We start from the raw sequence: 21548 nt of genomic DNA on the forward strand, positions 1-21548 counted from the left end.
ATGGGGTTTGACGGCTGTACCCGTGGATGCGGGATCAAATCGTGGCTGTGGTGGCCGCTTTTCGATGGGAGGCGAAAAGCAAGGCACCCATGTGCTGTACAATGTCGGTGCATGTTAAAGAACACCAGTGGGTCGAAATTGGTGGAGCCCTCTACTATGGCGCCTTTTATAGCCTGAGTCACTTTGGGACCATAAACCAAACATCTTCACTACCCCTTTCCCTCCCTTATCTGAAAGCGGAGGGGTTTCTCTCCAATCTGCCTCCTCTTCATCGAGGCTTCAGACAACAGTGTTGGGCACTTTTTGCTTTGCATTAAAGAGCATTCTACTGGGACTGTGTCAAAATTGTGCATCAGCGTGCACTGGTCTCATATTTATGAAAAAGAAGCTGTAAGGTGGACAATTTCAGCTTTTGAGTGGATGGTGGATCCCTAGTGCCTGGTGTAGCGTATACTGGCAGGCCCTAAAGCTGTTGTCTCACATAACTTGTTCACGTGTGCAGCCTGTCTATGAACTGGCACCTGGGCCGCAAAACTGGAGAGGTGCTCAAGATCCTCGACAGGGGGACCAGCAGTGTCACCTCACTGCTCAGGTAACCTTCCCTCATTCTCATCCTTTGAAGTGTGTTATAAGTGTCATCAATGCTGGCAAAAAGGACTTGAAAGGCCTGAAAATGGTAGTTTGATGACCACAAGGTTAGGAGGATGGCTAGGACATGTGGCATACAGTGCAGTCCTGTTATAACAATATTGAGAAATTCAGAAAATCCGATTGATATAACCGATTAGCTTACGTCTAGAGTGCCAAAAAACAAACAAAAAAAACTCTCCCACATATTTTCCCATGCATGTAGTCTTGCCTACTACCAGTGATGAGTGAATCCGTATCACTGCGAATCATCACAAAGAGCACTGAACACTTTATTACTGGATACATAAACAGCCATAAGAACCTAAGCATGCTTAAAAAGATGGAAATTTGTGCTCGCTTGAGCAGCAGCTGCACCTTGACAATCGCTGTGAGCATCGCTTCAAGTAGTGTGTATGCTAGCGGCAGTCCTTATTGCGTGCACAAAACTTCAGCAAAACCTATCAGTGACCGAGTGAACTGCAGGACATCTCAAGCTTTAATGATCATTAAAATCGTAGAGTGCGAATACTCGTATTTTTCTCAAGGCTTCCAACCTTTAAACCCTGTTAAAAATCCCGATGAATCTGCGGTTTCATCTCGAGGTCTAGTGCACCATTGTCTTGGTCGGAGCCATCTTCCATGGGCACAAAACCGGGTGATCGTGATAACAATAGAGGACAATACGGCCACAACTTTTGCGTGACAACAAGCAGCGATTGCAATGATAACAGTGCTCACTGCCTAACAGCACGCAATGCCCCTCGCGGATTTCTCTATGCCGGTTTCTTTCGCAGCACTTAATGTCGCAAAAGCGCTTGTGTCTTATCCCTTTGCTATACACTGTTTCTGTCACAAATGGATAACCAACTTGCCCATGCTGCTGTCCTGACTTATGTCGAGTTTTCACACCATTCTGTTCTTATTATTTTATTCTTTATAAAACTCTTAGGCAAGTTTTCGTGGTGAACATCTTCTAGGCTGCCAGAAAGCTATTATTGTATCCGATATGCTGCTGATAATTGATCATTATGAATGGATTATTTTTACATAGAGTTTGATTGTTATAAGTGATACAGTGAAACCTTGATGTAACGATGTCCTACTTGCAGCCGAAAATTTTGTTAAATTGCAAATTTCGTTACTTCGAGGTTCCTATGTTTTAGCTGCCCAAATGAAGTAACAGGTTTGTGGAACACTGCTGGGGACTTGTAAATTACGAATTCAGGAAATAAGCAAAATATTCTAGCATTAATAGTGCTAACAAGGGCACCGGATGTTATTTTGTATATCAGGAGCACATAATATGAAAGAGCTCTGAACATGAGTACAGGGGGGGGAAGCCTCAGTTCACAGGTCGAGCCAACGTTTGGACAAGTGGACTTTTCTTCGTCTGGGCAGAGTGATCATCACTGGCAGGGGTTTAAATGCACTTTCGCCTCCCAAGTCTCGTATATGGCAGGGAGGCCCGCACGATGTTGGACGCGATGCTCCCGTGCGGGGATGAAGCGGTCGAACCCGATGCCACCCATTTCGCGAAACAGGCCGAGCAAGCCCGCCAGCTGGCCCGCTTGCACATCAAGGAAACCCTCAGCACAGGGAAGTCCACTTCGAACCAGGGGACCAAGTGTGGGTGTGGACCCTCGTGCACCACAAAGGCTTGTGTGAAAAACTGCTGCACCGGTATTTCGGACCATATAAAGTCCTGTGCCGCTTAAACAGTGTTAACTACGAAGTTGTTCCAGATGGAAGTGTGACCGTCAGTATTCGGCGTCAGCGACCTGAAATTGTGCATGTGGTGCGCTTAAAGCCGTACTTTCCACATCACTGAGCGCTGTGTTAACGTCGCGTTTTGTAACCTTGACGCTGCAAGTGAGACCTTGACTTATTGAAAAGTTCACCTCACCCCTAAATTTTTTTTCTCCTCTCACCTTGACATCGGGACAATGTTCCCTTTCGCGGGGGGGAATAATGCCACATGCCTAGTGCCGCGCGGCCACCGTGCTTGATGCCGACGACGACGAAGCGGTTGTTAGCTCGAGAGGCGCACTGATGCTGGACACTGTCATCGGAGCTAGAAGCCCACCTTTCTCTCGGGTCCTAGCTTAACGGTACCGTGTACCTTCACAGCTCCGTGTGGCTTGAGTCGTGACAATATGTGGGTCAGTATTATGTGTGGGTTTTTGCAGTAATACATAACTTATGTATTGCATATAACAAGAAAAACTGTTTTTTAGTGCAAACTTTGGAGGGAAAATAGACAACAGCTGAAAAAGCATCAATACAAAGATGAGAAACCGTAATAAAAAATTCCAGAGTATGCAAAATGGGAAATATAGTGCCTATTTTGTGAATTTTCAAAATATAGCTTGCATCATGTAAGCTTTTTTCTTTTTTATGCTAACCATTTGGGACTGTGCAGGAAGCAACTTTATGACTCTGAGGAGCCCTGTAAAAAAATTGTTATGAAAATTGTTTTCACAGCCCTTATACAGTTGAACCCGGATATATCGAACTCGAAGGGGATCGCGGAATAGTTCGATATATCGATAATTCGATATACAAAAATCGGCTTGTGAGGGCACTTACGGTGCCAAAAAACGATACCATATTTGTCGCGTAAGCAACCCACTCGCATAATGAACCCACCCTGCACTTTTGCACGGAGAATTTGAAAAAAAAAAATTAAAAAAAAGCGTTAAGGCCAGCTCGCTCACATGCAAGCGATTGAGATTGAGCGATCTCAGGGACAAGCGGCAGCGACAGAGCGAAAAATTTCAAACTCCCTCTCGCTACTCGAGCCACCGCGGCAGCTCTAAACAAGGTTTCTGTGTTGCTGCGGCAGAAATTGAGCGTTTTCGCTTGCATGTCGATGGCGCACGTCACTCCGTTTCGGTCGTCTCATCCACAGCTCATTTCTTGGCAGCGTGCCAAGATGCTGCGCAGCGATAACGTCGGGGCGCGTTTATCTTTTGATAGCTCCTGCAGTGGCGGGGAGCGAACTTTGCAGAGTGCCCGTGATGGCTTGATTGCACGTACAAACCTGGTTAGATTTATCACGCCGCGCTTGGGGCGGGCGTCATGATCGCAGCAACTGACCGCGTGCTTTCGTTAATTCATACATGCAAGGATAAACGACACCCACAAAAAAAAAAAAAAAAAAAGAAAGAAAGAAAAAAAAACCTGCCGCTTCTTAACGTCCGAACAGCACAACGATAAGAGAGGATGACTCGCAAAAAAAAAGAGAGAGAGAGAGCTGCCGCTTTTTAACGTCCGCAGGCACCATAGCCACCTCAGCCGCCGCGCGCAGAGGGTTCGCAACACATGCTGGAGAAAGCGTCGACGCCTGTCTGAAAACGGGCTGAGCTGGCTGGACCATGCGTAGCGCGTGCTGAAGGAGAGAGATAGCTTGGCAAAAGGGTGGGCACACCCACGCACATGACTTGCAAACGTCATGTGTTGGTGCGCGGAAAACGATAACTGCAGATGCGCGCGCCTTTGGGGAATGGGTGCGGCGCTGCCCAGACCAGCCGTCACCGAACTGTCTCCTCTCATTCCGTCCGCACGTAGCTTGAAAACGGCACGCGGCAAACGGCCAAGGGTGATGCGATCGTCTTTGGGGAAGGCACACTTTCCAGTGCGTGGTGCGGAGTTCGATATATCAAACGGCCGGTGAAATTAAGTTTGATATATGACGCGGCTTTCCTATACTTTTACATTGGATTTTCAAGGGGATATTCCGTGAGTTCGATATAACCAAAATTCGATATATCCGGGTTCGACTGTATAGCATAAGCTGAATGGTAGGTATATCTAGATCGTTTTTCAAGTACAAACAAGATCTTTCATTTAGGCATTATAGGTAAAATGAAGAAAAACATCTCGCTTCAAACTTTTTGAAGAAAGCAACATAAGAAAGTTGGAAAAGGTATGAATATCATACAGTCGGAACAAGAGTAATTGAGAATGTAAAAATGCACTACACAGCTTGTTTTTCTGAGTTTCATAGGTGTCATGCCCTTATTTGTAGGTGTACTTTTGTGTGTGTGTTTAGCATCGGTGCTCCCCAACATGGTGGGTGGTTCTGGCAACTCTGACATACCCATTCTCCTAAGCACAGCATTGAACTGCAGTGAAGCCAGAATACTAGGGGCCAAATGCGTTATGTGCTGGAGTCTATTGTAAATGCATGTTGGTCTCATAACAACATTGCTAAATGTGTGTTTTCAGCTCAGCATTTTTCTGTCGATAGCAGATTAAATTAAACTTACATATAAATTAAATTAGATTAAGTTAATGGTTATTTAAATAAATTAAAGTATAGAATAAATTAAATGAATTAAATTATCTGTTAGCCTACCCCTCATGTAATGCCCCTAGTGGTCCTTTGAGGTACCAGTAATTAAATAAAAAATAGGTAAATTTTTGCATTTTGCAACTTCTTGTCGTTTATGCCGCGGTGGTGGAGTGTGGGCTGGTGTGGCGTCAAGCTTGAAATTCTATTAAAAGGAGCTCTTCCCTGAAAGCTAGGTGGTTGCACACAGCTCTATGTAACTGGGAGAGCTTCGCATTATCTCTTATGGGAAGCAGACCAATTCCAGTACAGCTTCAGCCGAGGAATTACAAGGCCTGTGAACTTGAGCTGGGAGAGAATTTTGTTCACTGCCAGTTCTTTTTTTGCAGCTACTTGTTGTTCAACATCCTACCAGCAGTGGCTGACATTTTGGTTGCCGTAATCTACTTCACCATCTCGTTCAATGCCTGGTTTGGCCTCATTGTCTTCCTCACCATGGCCATATACCTGGGTGAGCTGTGGTTCTTCACATGTTAGCACTGGGCTGATTAGGAGCCTCAGACACTGATGCTACGTGCAGTGAGCTCCACTTGGTGTGGATCTGATTATTGGCATAGCAGTTAAAGTTAGTGTGACTGCTGTTAGTATGGATGACCTGGGCTTCCTGCATGAACTGAAATGATGTCCATGCATGCCTGTGGCAGAAAATGCTAATTTATTGTGAGGAAGTTGCATAAGTAATTCAGACAGTACGAATCCTTTTGTACTGCCCGAAAAGGATAGAAACCTGGTGTCAGAGGAAGAAACATCATCGCCTCTATTAGCTCTACAATAGCAGCACCTCGAAACATTCCTTTTTATCTATGATTTTTTACCTAAGACCGCGTGCTACTTCCTTCTTTCAGCAGACAAAGCATGGAGCAATGCATGATTTGCAACAGCATGTCAAGTGCAGCCTTTACATATTTCAGGCACTAATGGAACTTGTCATGTTCTCAGGCTGTGTCATTGCCATGTTCCAAGTTCCAGAATAGCACTGGCATTTGAAGCACGTAGTCATTGGACTTGACTGCCCACTGGAAATGTCACAGACACTGGAGAGCAGTGCTTTTTGGCAAATTGTGATGAGATAGTGTGGCATCTGGGAGACTGCATCGGCTGCTTATGTTTTCATAGCGAGCTTTTGAGACCGAAATATTTTACTGACATAGAAGCTTCCTTTTTTTTTTTTAGGACATATATGCAGTCTCCTGGTGTCCCCCCAGACTTTCCTCTGTTTACGGCTGCTGAGAGGCAGGTGCTGTTCTGCGCTCTTATAAGCTACAGATTTGGATACATCACCATTCATATTCAAAAGAAAGGAACCTGCAGCAATCAAATTATATATTTTGCAAAGTAATGGTATGTTGTGGCAAATCATATTGGTGTCATTTTTTACTTACAGTTAAACGTGTTCGTAGCAAACTTCCATGGAGCGAATTCCTCGATATTAGGAAGTTTATCAATTCCTTAACGCTGCCTCCTTTGAAGTGCATGCATTTGAAATCTTCATGTAATGAAAGTATTGCTGCAGTTGACGTTTATACAGTCAAATCTTATATAATGAATCATGCAGCACCGCAAGAAATTGTTTGCTATTTTGAAATATAATTGTAATGAAAATTTTGCAGTTATAAGCCAGTGGTCAAACCTAGGTATGAAAATGGCGTACCTTGGCAGTAGGCATGTGTGTATACAAACAAAATCTCAAATGAAATTGTTGCACTAACTTCAGAGCTGATTTATAGCAACGAGTGACTGCAGTTGATACAACGCGCCGTGTTTCTATGCTAACAGCTCATCTACATGGTGAACGCAGCTGTCTCACTGCTTTCACTTTTCAGGCGTAACTCTAGAGTTGTTCATGCTCAAAATCAGCTAAAAATAACAGGCCAACGAAAAAAAAAAGCGCGGGCCATCAGTGTGCACCCATCGCTGCCAACCAGTGCGCACGTTGTTGCCACACGGTTGCTCGCGAGCTCCCGCATGGCGGTAGCAGGAACAGCGGAGAGCTAGGTCGGTTTCCTGGGGCAACGCTGGTGGCCGAGCGGGAACGCAGGGATTTCCTCACTCAGCAGCAGCGGGGATGCATGCACTCTCCCTCATACTGACTCCTCCGCCACTCCCCTTTTCCCACTCCATCATAGACTATCGGAGACATGTCGTGCGAGCTGCGATTGAGATGGTTGTGGCGCATCCTCAGCGCGATCTACGAAACATTTCATCGCTTCTACAAGTTCATATAATTTTGATTTACTGTAAATAATTTCAAGGTGATGAAGACTGTAGTGCTCAGAAGCGCTGACAACACGAAGAAGACAACACATGCACAAACTTTCAGCTGAATGTTTATTACATGCTTATATTTATTCATCATGAACGACCAACTCGCCTAATCTGCCACCCTTATCACTTTCAAGATGGTTTTCCTTGCAATCAGGTCTTAATACCGTCTCCATTATGAATTGTCCTTTCGAGTCTTCATGCAAAAGACAGGCAGGCCACTTCACCTTCAATGAGCCATAGGTCACAGTGTGGCCATATAGATTATTTGTCAAAAATCCTAACTTGTATAACCGGTGTAAGGAACAAACTTCCAGTTCATGCCAGTTGGCTCCTACAGTGCCTGTGTGTGTCCTTCCTCATTTTCTTGTGTCCCATCAATTACACTGTTCCTTCACAATTGGTTTCCAGTTGGATAACAATGGATCACAAACTGGAATTGCATCACCGGGTTGGCACAATGGTTTCTACTGTGCCAAAGGATACGGGATCGAATCCAGGCCTCGTTGGCTGCTTTTCGATGCAGGCGAAAAGCAATACGCCCATATACTGTACGATGTCAATGCACGTTAAAGAACCCCAGATGGTCGAAATCTCCAGAGCCCTCCACTACAGTCTCTCTCATAGCCTGAGTCACTTTGAGACGTTAAAACCCTATAAATCAAACCAAGCCAACTGGAATTCAACTGGGAATATGTTCCTTAAACCAGTTAGACCAGTTTAAATTTTCACCTGTACTTGGCACATATAATGCACCACCTCTTGACTGTTGACGGCAGATGCAGTACCACATGTTCCCTCTTGTAGTTAGTGGCGTCCTCAACCTCCATAGTCTCGAAAACTGTCTGGCCATGTCGAAACCTAAGCCTAACCAAAGCAAAATCAAGCAAAGCTACGCTTTTGCTTCTCCTAGCTAGGTTTAGCGGGGTTAAACCTCCGCCAATTTTTCAGAGTTTGTTTCAGCTGGGTCAAATTTGACTAACAGATGGGCCAAAAATGTCACAATCTGCTTAGGTCTTGTTGGAAGCAGCATCCAGTTGCTTCTTGCTGTACTCTGCTATTTTAATTTGTGGCCGCGCACAATTGTGGTTGTGTTTCTTTTGTTACAGTGAGGCTTAAATGTATTAGCCAGCTCAGTTCTAAACTGCACATTTTTAGGTTGTTTTTTTTTCAAGTGAAATGATCTGCCACTGACTGGTGGCGATCCTTCCAGGCGCCACCATCGCCCTCACCGAGTGGAGGACCAAGTTCCGGCGCGAGATGAACCAGCTCGACAATGCGGCCCAGGCAAGGGGTGTCGACGCGCTGCTCAACTTTGAGACGGTGAGTACAAGAACGTTGGCTAGCTGGTCAGGATGAAGAAAGCTTGACCTGTTGCCTGGCTTATTTTCTTCCTCAAGGCGGCTATGCTGCTTGCTGAATATTCATTTGGCAGTGACTACTCGATATGGAAAGTGCGATGAGACCGAAATAAAAGTCCAATCACCGGTCAATTCAAGAGATAGTGGGCTGATGTTTTTGAATGCAAACTAGAAGCATTTAGTAGGAGATGTAGCAGTCTTGTTTCTTGGGTTGGTCAGTGCATGTGCTTTTATTTCACGATAGTACCCGACTTGGCAGATACGTTAAGCTGAAATGCCAAACGCATACTTCTTCTGGGGCAGCCTTTGCAATTGGGGGTTCATTCATCCTTTTGGTAGGCGTTCGGGAAGGGTGGACCTTGTAGTCCAGCTCTTCTGTGCTCTTGCACAGGACATAAGACTAGTTATTAGGCGCTGCAGTTAATGAAGGGGCTCGGTGCACCACGGCAGAGAGGATACTGGTACTTTTATTTCTCACTCCTCTGTGGTCATGCCTACCTCTTTGATTGCATGTGTGTTTTTAAGCATGAAAGGCAGCATTCTGTGGTTTTGAGGGAACTACAGATTTAACAAAGCTGGAGCAAGCATTTTCTGCATTTGTGGAGGCCTTTCAAGTTATGCCATTCAGTGCTCTAAGGGTGGCACGAAAGTGGCAGCCTAAAAGCAAGGAAAAAGCCTAGTTGGGCCATGTCATTAGACAATGCAATATTCTCAGTTCAGCTAATATATTACCTTAAAGAATCCCACAGTAGTGCAGTTAAACCACGATGTAACAAGAATGGGTGTCGCTCTGCCAGAATGTCGCAATCGGCCGTGAACTGGGCGCTGAATGCAGTGCGGCGCCTGTACTCAAATTTACCTGTGCAGCAATTATTGTGCTTAGCCATAAAGATTGGTAAAAACTTGAAGAAGAGGTACATCTGTCTGCCTGACAACCTCACTTTCCACTCGGATGCTGTGCGTACGCAAACGAGTTCGCGCATGCTCTCGCTTGCAGCGCAAAGCAGAAATCATCCTGAGTGGATTTCAGTTCAGCAGGTGATGGAGAGCAACCATTCTCACTGCCGCTGACTTGTAGAAAGCGATGTGGAAAAGCCAGCGTGGGCGGCGGTGGCCGAACGTAGTGTTGAAACGGCGAAGTGATCAAGAACTCGAAGTTCAGTTCAGCGGCAATGATGGTCAAACCAAAAAGTTTTTGTCTGCATCGTCCCCACCACGCACATAACGGCCAGTCCCACCACAATTCGAGGATTTCCCTCTGAATGGTCTGTGAAGTCTTCTGGAGGGTTCTCCGCATGCCAGATGACAAAGTTTGATGTTGCGAAATTTCAATTTGATGAAGTAGTAAAACCTCGTTACAAGAGACGCTCAAGGGACCCGAAAAAGATGACTCTTGTAGCGAAGGCCTCTTGTAACCAAAAATTCTTACCAACTCGTGTGTGCTGCAGTTTAGATTCCCATAACTAAATTCTGTTCCATATCAGTGTCTTTTTTTGTTGCAATATGTCGGGTACCAAGTATGAGTGCCTCCTCTTGACTGGGAAATAAAAATGTCCCCATTGTTTCAGCCACTATCATCACATTCCTTTGTGACTGAAACAACAGGGACATTTTGACTTACCAGTCATGAGAAGGCACTCCTCGTTTCCTGACATATCGCAACAAAAACGGACACTGATATGGAAAAGAATTTAGAATCTAAACTGCCGCACATACAAGTTTATACGAGTCATCTGCATTGCATGAGCATATCTGGGCTAAATTGTGTCTCTTATAAACAGTGAAGAAGTTACTTTAGGGACCTGCAAAAGCTGCCCTTAGTAACAGAGCGTCTCTTGTAACCATGTCTCTTGTATGCAATGTTGTTAACATGGAAGACATAGGAAAGCCAACCAAACCATTTTCAAGTATCTCTTATAACCGAGTGTCTCTTGTAACCATGATGTCTCTTGTGACGAGGTTTTACTGTAAATGGCATATTTTACCGACTTCGCATATAAATGTATAACTGTATTATGCAGCGTAATCTGTTACTGCTTCAAAAAAAGAAAAAAACTTTTCTGCGCAGGTGGTAAGGCCAATGCTTTAGGAGAGGCCCTTCTAATCTGTAGCTGCACAGTGGAAGAAAGAGGAAGCAAACTTGGTCATGTGGGTACAAGGTCGAAGAAAATGACCAGTGTCATGAAATATGCAACCTGGTGCTGTGGCACAGCCTGCATAGTCATGGGTGTTGTGAAAGAACTCATGAAACAGCGTTATACTGGCAGCACAGTGATGGATAATGAGGCCTGACAAGGCGGATTTTGTATCCAGAGACGGAGTGGATGTTGGGACTGTAATTTAATGGCACGGTGCTGGATGAATTTCTGGCTGTTGTTCGGTGTGTTTGGTGTGGATTCCAGATGGAAGGTGCATATTCAAGCTTATGCCTGTTTAGTGATCAGTAAGCCATTAGGGAGCACAGCATAAGTGGCACTCCAGGAAGGTTTTAGTCACAGATCATAGTACACTTGAAATATATGCGTGCCATGTTAGACAGTGTAGTCTCTGAGTACTCAAGTGCTTAAACTGCTTCTTCTGGGATGTGAGCTGTACTGTAAATGGCTTGATGGAATCAGTGAAAGTGAGTTTTACATTTCTCAGTGTTGACTGACATCATCTACAGGTTGCACCATTTACAAACGTTGATGAGGTCATTGTGGAAGGTTTCTTGGGAGGAACTGCCATTAATAAATCAGTAATGATGCAAACATTTGTAGGTACATGGATGTGTCGACATACATGGAGAGGCAGGTCATTAATATACACTCCGAATTATTGAGCGTATGATGCCATAGACTTACTTGAGCATTGGCCAGCACTGAGCCAGTAGTTTTAATTGTCTGGATTTCCAAATTAATGAGGTTTTACTAATCAAACCTCTATTGTATGTTAAGAATAATGATGCACTGATCACTAGAGAGTACCTCTACTTATTTGGAGGCAATCGGAAAGGGGACCATTATCCATGGCAGGTTGGGCGCAGTTGGCTGCATACTTTCTTATTTGGGTTTGGAATAACATGAATAGTATTTAGGTAGGAAAGCTTAAGTAGTAATCTCTGGGTGATGGTACTTTGTCAAATGCTTCTGTGTAGTCTAAAGCAGCAGTGTTTTGATTGCAGCCAAGAACAGTTTGTAAATGTAGCCAGGTAAGCCCAGAGGAAAGGCTCTTACAGGAATTGTTTTAGTGGTAAAGAAGCCACTTTTACTAAATAAATTCTCTTGGTAGGCTGATTACTTGGAAACATCAGAGGTTGTGTTCTCAGATGTGTCCTGTTCAGTCATCAAAGGTTATTCCTCAGCTTAAGTTGGGATGTGGGGACCGGATCGCGAAAAGTGCAAAAAAAGGTTGATTTTAGAAAAGTTAGCTTTTCGTCAGTTACAACACTAATTTTTTCTTGTACTGAAATATTTCACCCAAGAACATATTGTTACTTAGCTGTATGCAGTGTTCATGATGAGGATGAAGAAGTGCAACAGACTCGGAGAAGATGACGATGCTGAGTGTTGTGAATTCGGTGCCCTCATCAACGTTAGTTGTGCGGACAGCTTTGGGACTGTAAATCTCCAACCGTTATCCTTCTTCTTGACCAACACGACAGGAGATGCCCAGGGGCTACTGAAAGGGTCGATTATGTCATTCGCTAACATCTTTTCGACCTCCGTTTGAATGACGTGTCGCTCGGCAAGCGAAACGCGATAGAGCCGCCTGTGAATAGGACTGGCGTCACCGGTGTCAATGCGGTGGGTGACAACTGTCGTTTGACCCAATGGGCGGGTACTGAAGTCGAAAAGGTTACTGTAGGTAAACAAAAGCTTGTGTAACACAGCGGCAAATTCAGGTTGCAGATCAGCTGCAATCATGCTGTTAAGTGGATCAGGGCGCGATGTGGACGACGAGGGGTTATTGGCTGGGACGGCAGTTGTATGATCTGTAGACAGAACTGAAATGGCACAGTCGGTAATCGGGGACAGCGCAGCTAATGAAATTCCCTCGGGCAGAACTTGAGTTGAAAAGCTGAAGTTAAGGACAGGGAGAGTGGTGTGGTTCTGGGAGATGTGCACTATTAGATGAGGAAGGGTGACGTGTCGCTGCAGCATGACATCAGTAATGGGACAGACGAGATAATCGCCATCTGGGACGGGTGGAAATGGCGACATAGGGATGTAAACGGCAGTTTCAGGAGGAAGGCAGCTAAACTGTGCTGATCGAAGGTGAAGTGAGCAGGAGGGATCTTCAGAGCAGAGCGGAAGGTCCAAGCGAAGTAGGCTGCTAGAGCAGTCAATAAGGGCAGAGTGGGCTGTTAAGAAGTCAATGCCAAGGAATACACCTTTTCCGTCGTTTACAAGTCCGGCCGGCTTCACCAAGATGCAGACTGTTTGTCATGTCATCCCGTCGACTCCCCTAGTCCTACAGACTCTGACGATGATGCATGTGTCTTGTCTGTCTCCGCCTTTGCCAACATTGCCAAGGAACAACACTTAGATCCTTCTCTGCATTCCATAATCCTCCGTCTTACCTCCGACCGCCCTGAAACATCTCTCGCCTTATTTGTGCTCCACGAGAACACCCTATACCGACGTAATATGCGACCAGATGGCACAGACCTCTTGCTCGTCGTTCCCCAACACCTGCGTTCCACCATCCTTGAACAGTTCCATGGTGCCCCCACGGCTGGCCACTTGGGTGTCTCTCGCATATACGACAGCTTGCGCCGACGTTTCTACTGGCCGGGGCTCTACCGCTTTGTCCAGCAGTACACTGCCACATGTGAACTGTGTCAGCGTCGGAAGAAGCTCACAATTTTGCCTTCAGGTCATATGCAGCCGATACCCATACCAACTGACCCTTTTTCCCGTATAGGTGTTGACCTCCTTGGCCCCTTTCCAGTTTCCACCTCCAAGAACAAATGGATCGCCGTCGCCACCGATTACGCTACTCGGTACGCTATTACCCGAGCCATCCCGACCAGCTGTGCCACAGACGTCGCTGACTTCCTTCTAGAAAATGTAATTCTTCATCATGGTGCTCCTCGTGAACTACTAACTGACCGTGGCCGCTGTTTCCTGTCGCGAGTGGTTGACGAAATTCTCCGTTCGTGCTCCGTCCGCCACAAATTCACCACCGCATATCACCCCCAGGCCAACGGCCTCACGGAACGTCTAAACCGTACCCTCACAGACATGCTGGCCATGTATGTGTCTGACGACCATCGAGATTGGGACATTCATCTCCCCTTTGTCACATTCGCCTACAATTCATCTGTCCATTCTACCGCTGGATACTCTCCATTTTATTTATTATTTGGCCGACACCCATTGCTACCCTTCGACACCTCTCTACCCGCGGCAGACGCCACCAGTACTTACACCAGTGATGCCGTCACTCGTGCTCATGATGCCCGCCGGATAGCTCATGCCAGGCTCTCTGCATCCCAAGACTCCCAAAAAATCCGGTACGACAGCCGCCACCGTGATGTCCACTACACCCCTGGATCTCTCGTTTTGCTGTGGCTCCCGTGCCGTCGAGTGGGCTTGTGTGAAAAACTTTTGCCCCGTTACACTGGCCCTTACCGTGTTTTGCGCCCCGTGACCGACGTCACTTACGAAGTTGAATCTGTGGTTCCGAAGTCCCCATTCACAGCTCCAACCTCCAAAATAGTGCATGTGTCCCGTCTAAAGCCCTATTATCAACGTTCTATTTCGCTAACATAGACCGCACCGGGACTGTGCTTTTCCCGCAGGGGGGGGGTAGTGTTACTTAGCTGTATTCGGTGTTCGTGATGAGGATGAAGAAGTGCAACAGACTCGGAGAAGACGACGACGCTGAGTGTTGTGAATTCGGTGCCCTCATCAACGTTAGTTGTGCGGACAGCTTTGGGACTGTAAATCTTCCAAGTAACAATATTCTAGATGCTCCAAATAAATACTATACAGATAATGTAATGTACAGTCGGCATCACCCTTGTGTAGAGAGCTCGAGCAAGACATATTGGGCTACAAAAGCTGAAATTAGACTCCAGCTCCAGACTTCTGAGCTAGGTGCTAGTGTCTACCTTGGTTGTGGCCATCTGTGGCATCACTTTAACTCGAGTGTTGCCATAAGAACCTGCCAGCTGTGGCAATATATGGACTTATTTGCAGGGACATGTGTCTCCTGAGCGCTCTACACAAGGGTGGCGTTAACTGTACATAGGCAACGTATGCTAGTTTAAGACTTTAAGGCTTGTTTTCTCAAATTTGTTTTGAGGATATTACCTTGCTCATGGAATGCATAGCACCGCAGTGGGTGCACAGATTTGAACACAGATTTTTTCGCTGTAATTGCTGACATGTGCCGTGTATCAAGACAGTCTCGGATTTACCATCCTGGCTTACATTTTTTTTATTAACGAGTAACTACGCCAAGATGCGTTCTAAATATTAGGAGAAGGTGCGTACTGCATCTTTTAAAAAGAAAACAGAGAAATTCAAAACGAAATTGAGAATGTCTTAATTTAGACCACACTTCTTGTTATATATTAAGACCGTTTACAGACCCATATTCAATGTTGTAGCCGTGCTAGCTTTTCCATGAGCGAGCAATGTGTGAACAACACGTAAACTATGATAGAACAAGAACTACTGAAGATATCACAGTGAAACTTTATATCTTACTGTTTAATGCTGTTTAAAGTCAGTGTAGTAATTTGCATCGCTCGATGTCAGAACATAAGACAGTTGCCTCCGATCTCTTCCTCATGTCAGTAACTAGGAAAAAGAATGTTCTTAATTTCAATTATCAAATAAATGGTTACATGCTCGAAAGAGTTGATCAGTATAAATACCTAGGCTTAACTTTTACATCAGACCTACGATAAAATACCCACATTGAAAATGTCATCTCCAAAGCTTTTAAAACACTATGGTACCTGCGGCGCACAATGCACAGCGCTACCCCCGATGTAAAGTGCCTGGCTTACAAAACCCTAGTCAGACCAATTATTGAATATGCCAAAGTAGTATGGGATCCTCACACAGCAACTAACATTCACAAGCTAGATAGGATTCAGTGGCTCGCTGCAAGGTTTATATATAATAAATACCGCCGTAACCATTCTTCAACAGACCTCTGCCAACAAGCCCAACTACCAATGTTAGAAAGCAGAACCAGGTATGAAAGACTAAAAACTCTTTACCTCATTATCAATAATTACCTAAAAATTAATAAATCAGACTATTTTGAGATCAAAACTAATGAGACATCAAGGCATCGTCATAGTAGGTTCATTCCATTGCCGGCTATAAAAAATAATTGCTTCAAGTTTAGTTATTTCCCGCGAACTTGTAAGGACTGGAACTCTCTTCCAGATTCTGTTGTTCGATCATCATCATTATCTGAATTTGTACGCCATTTAGAAAATTTCATCTATGGCTCTACCACAGGGTGATGAGGTTCTATTGCTGTTGTGTAGGATGGCTGTTGTTCTGATTCCTGTGTAATTCATTTTTGTTTTGTTTGTGTGTGTATTCAGAGACAATTTTTGATTGACTATTGATTTTCATCGTCTTCTATATTGCTCATTTTTTGTTTTGTATTTTCCACTCCTGTTACAGACCCTTATGGTGGCTGACAGTATTAATTATAGTGAACTAGAATACTTTCTAGTGGCGCGAACGGAAGGAAAATGGGCGCCTCTTGCACGCCGGACGCCACTGACCGCCACTGGTGGCGCTGCAGTTACGTTTACTAGGACCGCGTGCGCGTCCGCAAAGGGAAGTCAAGGCTTGGCGCGCCGTGCAGTCTGCACATTTTTGCGATTTTGCCCTCGACCTTTCAGTTCTGCCTTTCGTCACAGCCACTAAGACATCTCAGCTCTTCAAAAGCACCATGTGCAGTTCGAAATGGCCAGAAAAGAGACCAACTCGCACTGTTTTGCTCCGAGATGCCGAAGCGCGGCTATCTGGGTGCTCCAGTCACCTTTGTTTGCTGCTCTGAGGGACAACAAACATCGCAGAAATTGGAAACGAAGCTTGTGAAGGCAGGAAAACCGCGTGAAAAGCCATCACTGGCACCTGATGCGGTGCCTATACACTCTTGCCGGGTTGTCCGGCATATATTACCGTCAAACCCGTGAAGCCAAGGCTGGATGTGGGCAATATTAATGTTGCAGAGAGTTGTGCTCAGTGCAGATTCTTGCTATTAAGCCTGTGGCACCAAACGATAGCCTACATATTTTATACCCCGTGTCCAAGCTAACTTCAGCCAAGGGTTAAAAATAAACCATTTGAAATAGGCCAAAGAAACCACTTGCTGACAGCCACCTGGCGCACCAAGTCGGAACAAAAGGAAGACTTTGGGGAAGAAAGCTTCGACTGTTTGCGTGATCTCGAATACTATCACTGGCTCAATAAAGCAGACAGCTGAGATTAAATTAAATTCAATTCCGCGTAGTCATGGTATGTCCTTGGATCTCTAGCTGGCACATTTATTTAATCATTTATTCATCCTTCATATCATACCCTACTGATGCTCTAAGACAATAAATATCGATTAAAAAAACGGTGCAGGCAATTTTTCATTTTGCAATTCTAATTTACTAAGTATTTATTTCAAATAGATGTGATTTGCAAAGTTGGGGAGGACCTTCTGAAACCCCCATTTCATTTATTCCCGATATAGAAAATTTCACGTGCATAGTTTTTCCCATCTCTATAGAAAGCCCGCGAAATAAGAAAAAATATCACGTGACTGACGCATTCATGCGCTACGATATTGAGGTGCTCTCAAGGCCCAGAATGAGTGACAGAAATGAGCTGCGGCCGTAACTCAACAGCCCAGTCTCAGTACAGGCTGATAATTTTTGTATTTCGCGGGCTTTCTTTAGAGCTTGGAAAAACGATGAGGCTTTCTTTATCAGAAATAAATGAAATGGAGGTTTTAGAAGGCGCTCTCAAATTCTGCAAGCCCAGTTAATGTATAAAGGCAATAGTTAGTAAATTAAAAACTAATTGCTAATTGCTTAACTTCAAAATAAAAAAATTGCCTGGGGTGAGCCAGTTGGCTGGCAGCTGTATACAATTGTGGTCTATCTATCCTACCTCAAACTAACTCTGAGAAAGGCTTTAATCTTATTTTGAAAAGAAAAAGATAATTAAGTCGCATGTATTAAACTTGGCTAATTTTACTAATTTTAAGGACAACAGAGGCCTTTTGTACCCTTCAAGTGATACTAGTTTGTGGCTGACCTTGAGAATATGTTTACAACCTGCTTCAGCCTCAATTCAAGCAGACAGCTTGTACTCAGTGTATGCTACTGGCCAAGCAAACCTGCTAACTTATTGGGTGCTCTGACCACTGTCAGATTGGTGCTGCTGAAATCACTGCTTAACTACCCGCATGCACTTTTTCACAAAATGCATTAACCAGCGCAATGTCAAGCTTCAAAGCACCTGAAGATGAGCAGATGGATGCTCTTAGGACTGTTAATTGTGTAGTCAATAATTTCACAAAACAACTCATTGTTGATGGCTTTTGTCCCATGCACTCAAATAAAATAAAACAGCAGTGGAGAAGCCTTGCGAAGTACCAAAACAAAACTACTCTGCCCTCCTCATGTATGTATTTTTGGCATATATGTTACATGGTAGAAGATTGACCTTGTATGTTATGCATGTGAGATGATGAAAGGATTTTAACACCTGTTTTACAGCGATGATTTATAACAGATATTGTTGCTGTGAACAGAGAATAATGGTGACGCCTCAGAATAACGCCGGCTGATTTGTTTCAAAGCGTAGGATTTTTTTTTTCATGACCACTTTGTCAAAAAAAAAAAAATGTGACAGCCTGAAGCTGCTCCTCACTTTATCAGTTGGCAAATTTCTTAACGCTAAGCAGATATCACGCTAAAATGAGCATTCCTGGTTACCAGGGGATACCGAATAGCGCAGTGTAATATAATCATCATTATTGGCTAAAGGAAAGTTACTGCGGCGTGGTTGGAGAGACATGTGAGAACCCGTGCGTGCGCACGTTGCCTGGCCACTCTGCTACCAGTCTGCTGCTGACTGTTGCGTTGGCTCTGTAATAAAGCGGGCTCTGCAGGGCTCAGAAAAATACCTGTCCCGTACAAATGAATGTGCCGTAATGATTTACAGTGCCCGATAATTCGTCCCGCATGAGCTGTAGCAGACGCCAGCGAAATAAGAGCGCTTTCACCCTAGTGCAACGGCGAAAACCCGAATAATGTCGAATGAAACGCCTTCTATTATGAGTGAAAGTCCACATACGTCGGCATATGGAAAAAAAGTCACAACTTTTACTGAATAGGCGCACAAAAGCATCGGTACTATGTCGCACTATTGCAAGAAAGCATTGAAAAGTCGACTAGTAGATGTTGCAGTGGCGCCACCTGGCGGCGTCAATGAAAAGCGGCGTGCCCGAGCATCGTCGTTCGCGCCACTAGAAAGTATTCTAGTTCACTATAGTATTAATAAATGAATGAATGAATGAATTTCGCCCTCTTTCTGGAGACGAGCCTGTTTCAGCGTAGGTACTAAATGGTTATGGTGATTGTGACATTATTTCTTCCTCTTTCTTGATTTCAGGTGAAGTACTACAATGCTGAGGAATACGAAGTAGCTGGCTACAAGGAATGCATCGAAAAGTTCCAGGTGGGTGGACATGCCTGCACTTGCTATTAGGCTGAACCACAGACATGGCCTCACTCTCTAATAGAGCTTTAGCATAGCTCATGCATGCTTGCATACACTGATCACAAGCATTTATTAGCTGTGTGCCATAATTGCACCTTTAGTTCAGTGTATGCAAAGAGAGGTACAATGATTATGATGATGATGATGCTCGGGGCCATCACCTTCCTTGAGTCCATGTGGCATAAAGCATCGCTGGTGTTTATGCCCAGTGAGCATGCTGAAAAGTGCAGCGACAACAACATATTTATGATGAAGCAAGAGGTCCTGTGTGTGCTAGGATGTTGGAAACACTGTCTATAAATAAATCAGTCTGTACGTCAACTGAAATGCTCATTTGGAAAGTTTAGAATATCATGTTTCATTTCCTTTCATTTTATTACTTTGAAGGCTTCAGGAAGGGTGTGGTATTTTAAGAGAAGCTTCAGCATAGATGTTAAGCTAAGGCAATGGACGATTTGGCAACAACTTGCGTGCTGGTGCACATTTCTTCAATGGTTGCATGCATGAGATGAAAATTGGTTTAAGTGCTGCCGAGGACTATCACCAGTGTTTTGGAGCCATGACTTGCCATATCGTTGAACAAATGGGAGTAGTTCTTTTTCTTTTTTTTTTTTTCACAGGAGCCTCTGAAGTACACCTTCACGTACCGTATTTACTCGATTCTAAGCATTGCCTTTTTTACATAATCGCGATGCCCAAATTGAGGGGGGTTGCTTAGATTTGAAAAATCTAAAATTAATGTCACCCCCCCCTCCCCGACTTGTTTTCGCTTTGAGTACAAGAATGAACACTTGATTTGGCAAAAAAACCTGAACGTTGTCTTCGGCAAACCCATTTACAGTCCACTTAAACTTCAATCTGTAAGCAGCCCTCTACAAACGTGTCCTAACTTTTGTTATGGCTCTCAAACAGCATTGCACACCGTGATGGCCGTGATATCTACCAAGTGCTGCCATATACAAGGCCCACATGACAGCATGGTGGTAGAACTTTTTGTGTCACTTTTGGCCGGATTTTGGCATTCTAGTGTAGGATCACAGCAACACATGAAGCCGGAGATGATGCCACAGATACGGCACCACCTAGGAACTCTGACAGCTCTGGCTCGACGACAGAGTGAACAAACGCTCTTGGTGGCTTTGGATATGGTCTCTTTGTAAAAAAAAACAAAGGGCTGCTTATATTCGCATCAACCATTTTTTTTAATATGTTTTTGTGAAACATGGGGTGGGGGGCCTAGCCTAGATTCACGAAAATAGTGTAGTTGGGGTGTGATGGGGCATAAGGCTTGAAGACAGCCTTCCTTTGAGGAGAAGTGGCAGGAAACCATAATTTGGGGCAATGTCATTTGTAAGCTTCGGTTCGACAATCTCTTTAATGCAGCTTTGTTCTACCAATTCCATTCGTGTACTTTATTTTTGCTTTTGAAGCAGTTGCTATTGTCATCGTATTGCATTGAGGTAATCGTGGTATCCCCCTCTAAGAATGCCTTCTAGAGAAATAAACCCTTAGGGCCACATGAGTCTTTTATTTCACTCTGCCGCAGTGGGCGTTTGACTACTGAACCCAAGGATGCAGGATTGAATCTCGGCGTTGGCTGTCGCTTTTCGGTGGAGGTGAAAGCAAGGCGCCCTTGTGCTATGCAGTGTCAGTGCACTTTAAAAAACCCCAGGTGGTTGAAATTTCCAGAGCCCTTCACTACAGCACCTCTCACAGCCTGAGTCGCTTTGGGACGTTAAACCCCACAAACCAAACCAAATCAGATCTTTTATTTGAAGCTTTACACTGTTGTTTCTCAACTTTCTTGATTGGTGTTGTCGCACACTAGTTTTTTTGGTCATCCTTGCCGCCACTGAGGGAGGGCTCTCTCTCTCGGTGACATAAAGGTGGCAGAGTGGCGCAGCAATGCGTCCCTGAACCTACTCAACTGCTGCCAGACGCTAGTCATCGCCATGGGCGTGGCCGGGGGGGCACTGCTGTGCGCACACATGGTGGCCAGCCACCAGGCAGGTTTCAAAGTGGGCGACTACGTCCTCTTCCTCACCTACATCATGCAGCTGTATGCACCGCTCAACTTCCTGGGCACCTACTACAGGTGAGGCTGTTACCAGAACTACTCTCTGCACTGGGGCTATGTTTAAAATGATGGTCTCCGGTTGTACTTTTGTTTCTTTCTGTAGCAGCATTTTCAAATTGCAGAATTGT

At 44.7% G+C, this 21548-nt stretch overlaps 1 protein-coding gene across 2 annotated transcripts in view; it reads left to right on the forward strand.

Moving 5' to 3' along the window:
- Hmt-1 (ABC transporter ATP-binding protein/permease Hmt-1) overlaps nt 1-21548 on the forward strand; it is a 104789-nt gene that overhangs the window by 29890 nt on the left and 53351 nt on the right. For both annotated transcript variants that reach the window (XM_084595567.1, XM_084595566.1), the window contains 5 exons: nt 503-592; nt 5311-5432; nt 8457-8566; nt 19236-19301; nt 21230-21438. In XM_084595567.1, the coding sequence (XP_084451693.1) occupies nt 503-592; nt 5311-5432; nt 8457-8566; nt 19236-19301; nt 21230-21438 (597 nt within the window). The remainder of the gene's footprint in view (nt 1-502; nt 593-5310; nt 5433-8456; nt 8567-19235; nt 19302-21229; nt 21439-21548) is intronic.

Source organism: Amblyomma maculatum, chromosome 2 (genome assembly GCF_055883805.1).
Source record: "Amblyomma maculatum isolate TAMU_Amacu chromosome 2, ASM5588380v1, whole genome shotgun sequence".
Lineage (NCBI taxonomy): Eukaryota > Metazoa > Arthropoda > Arachnida > Ixodida > Ixodidae > Amblyomma > Amblyomma maculatum.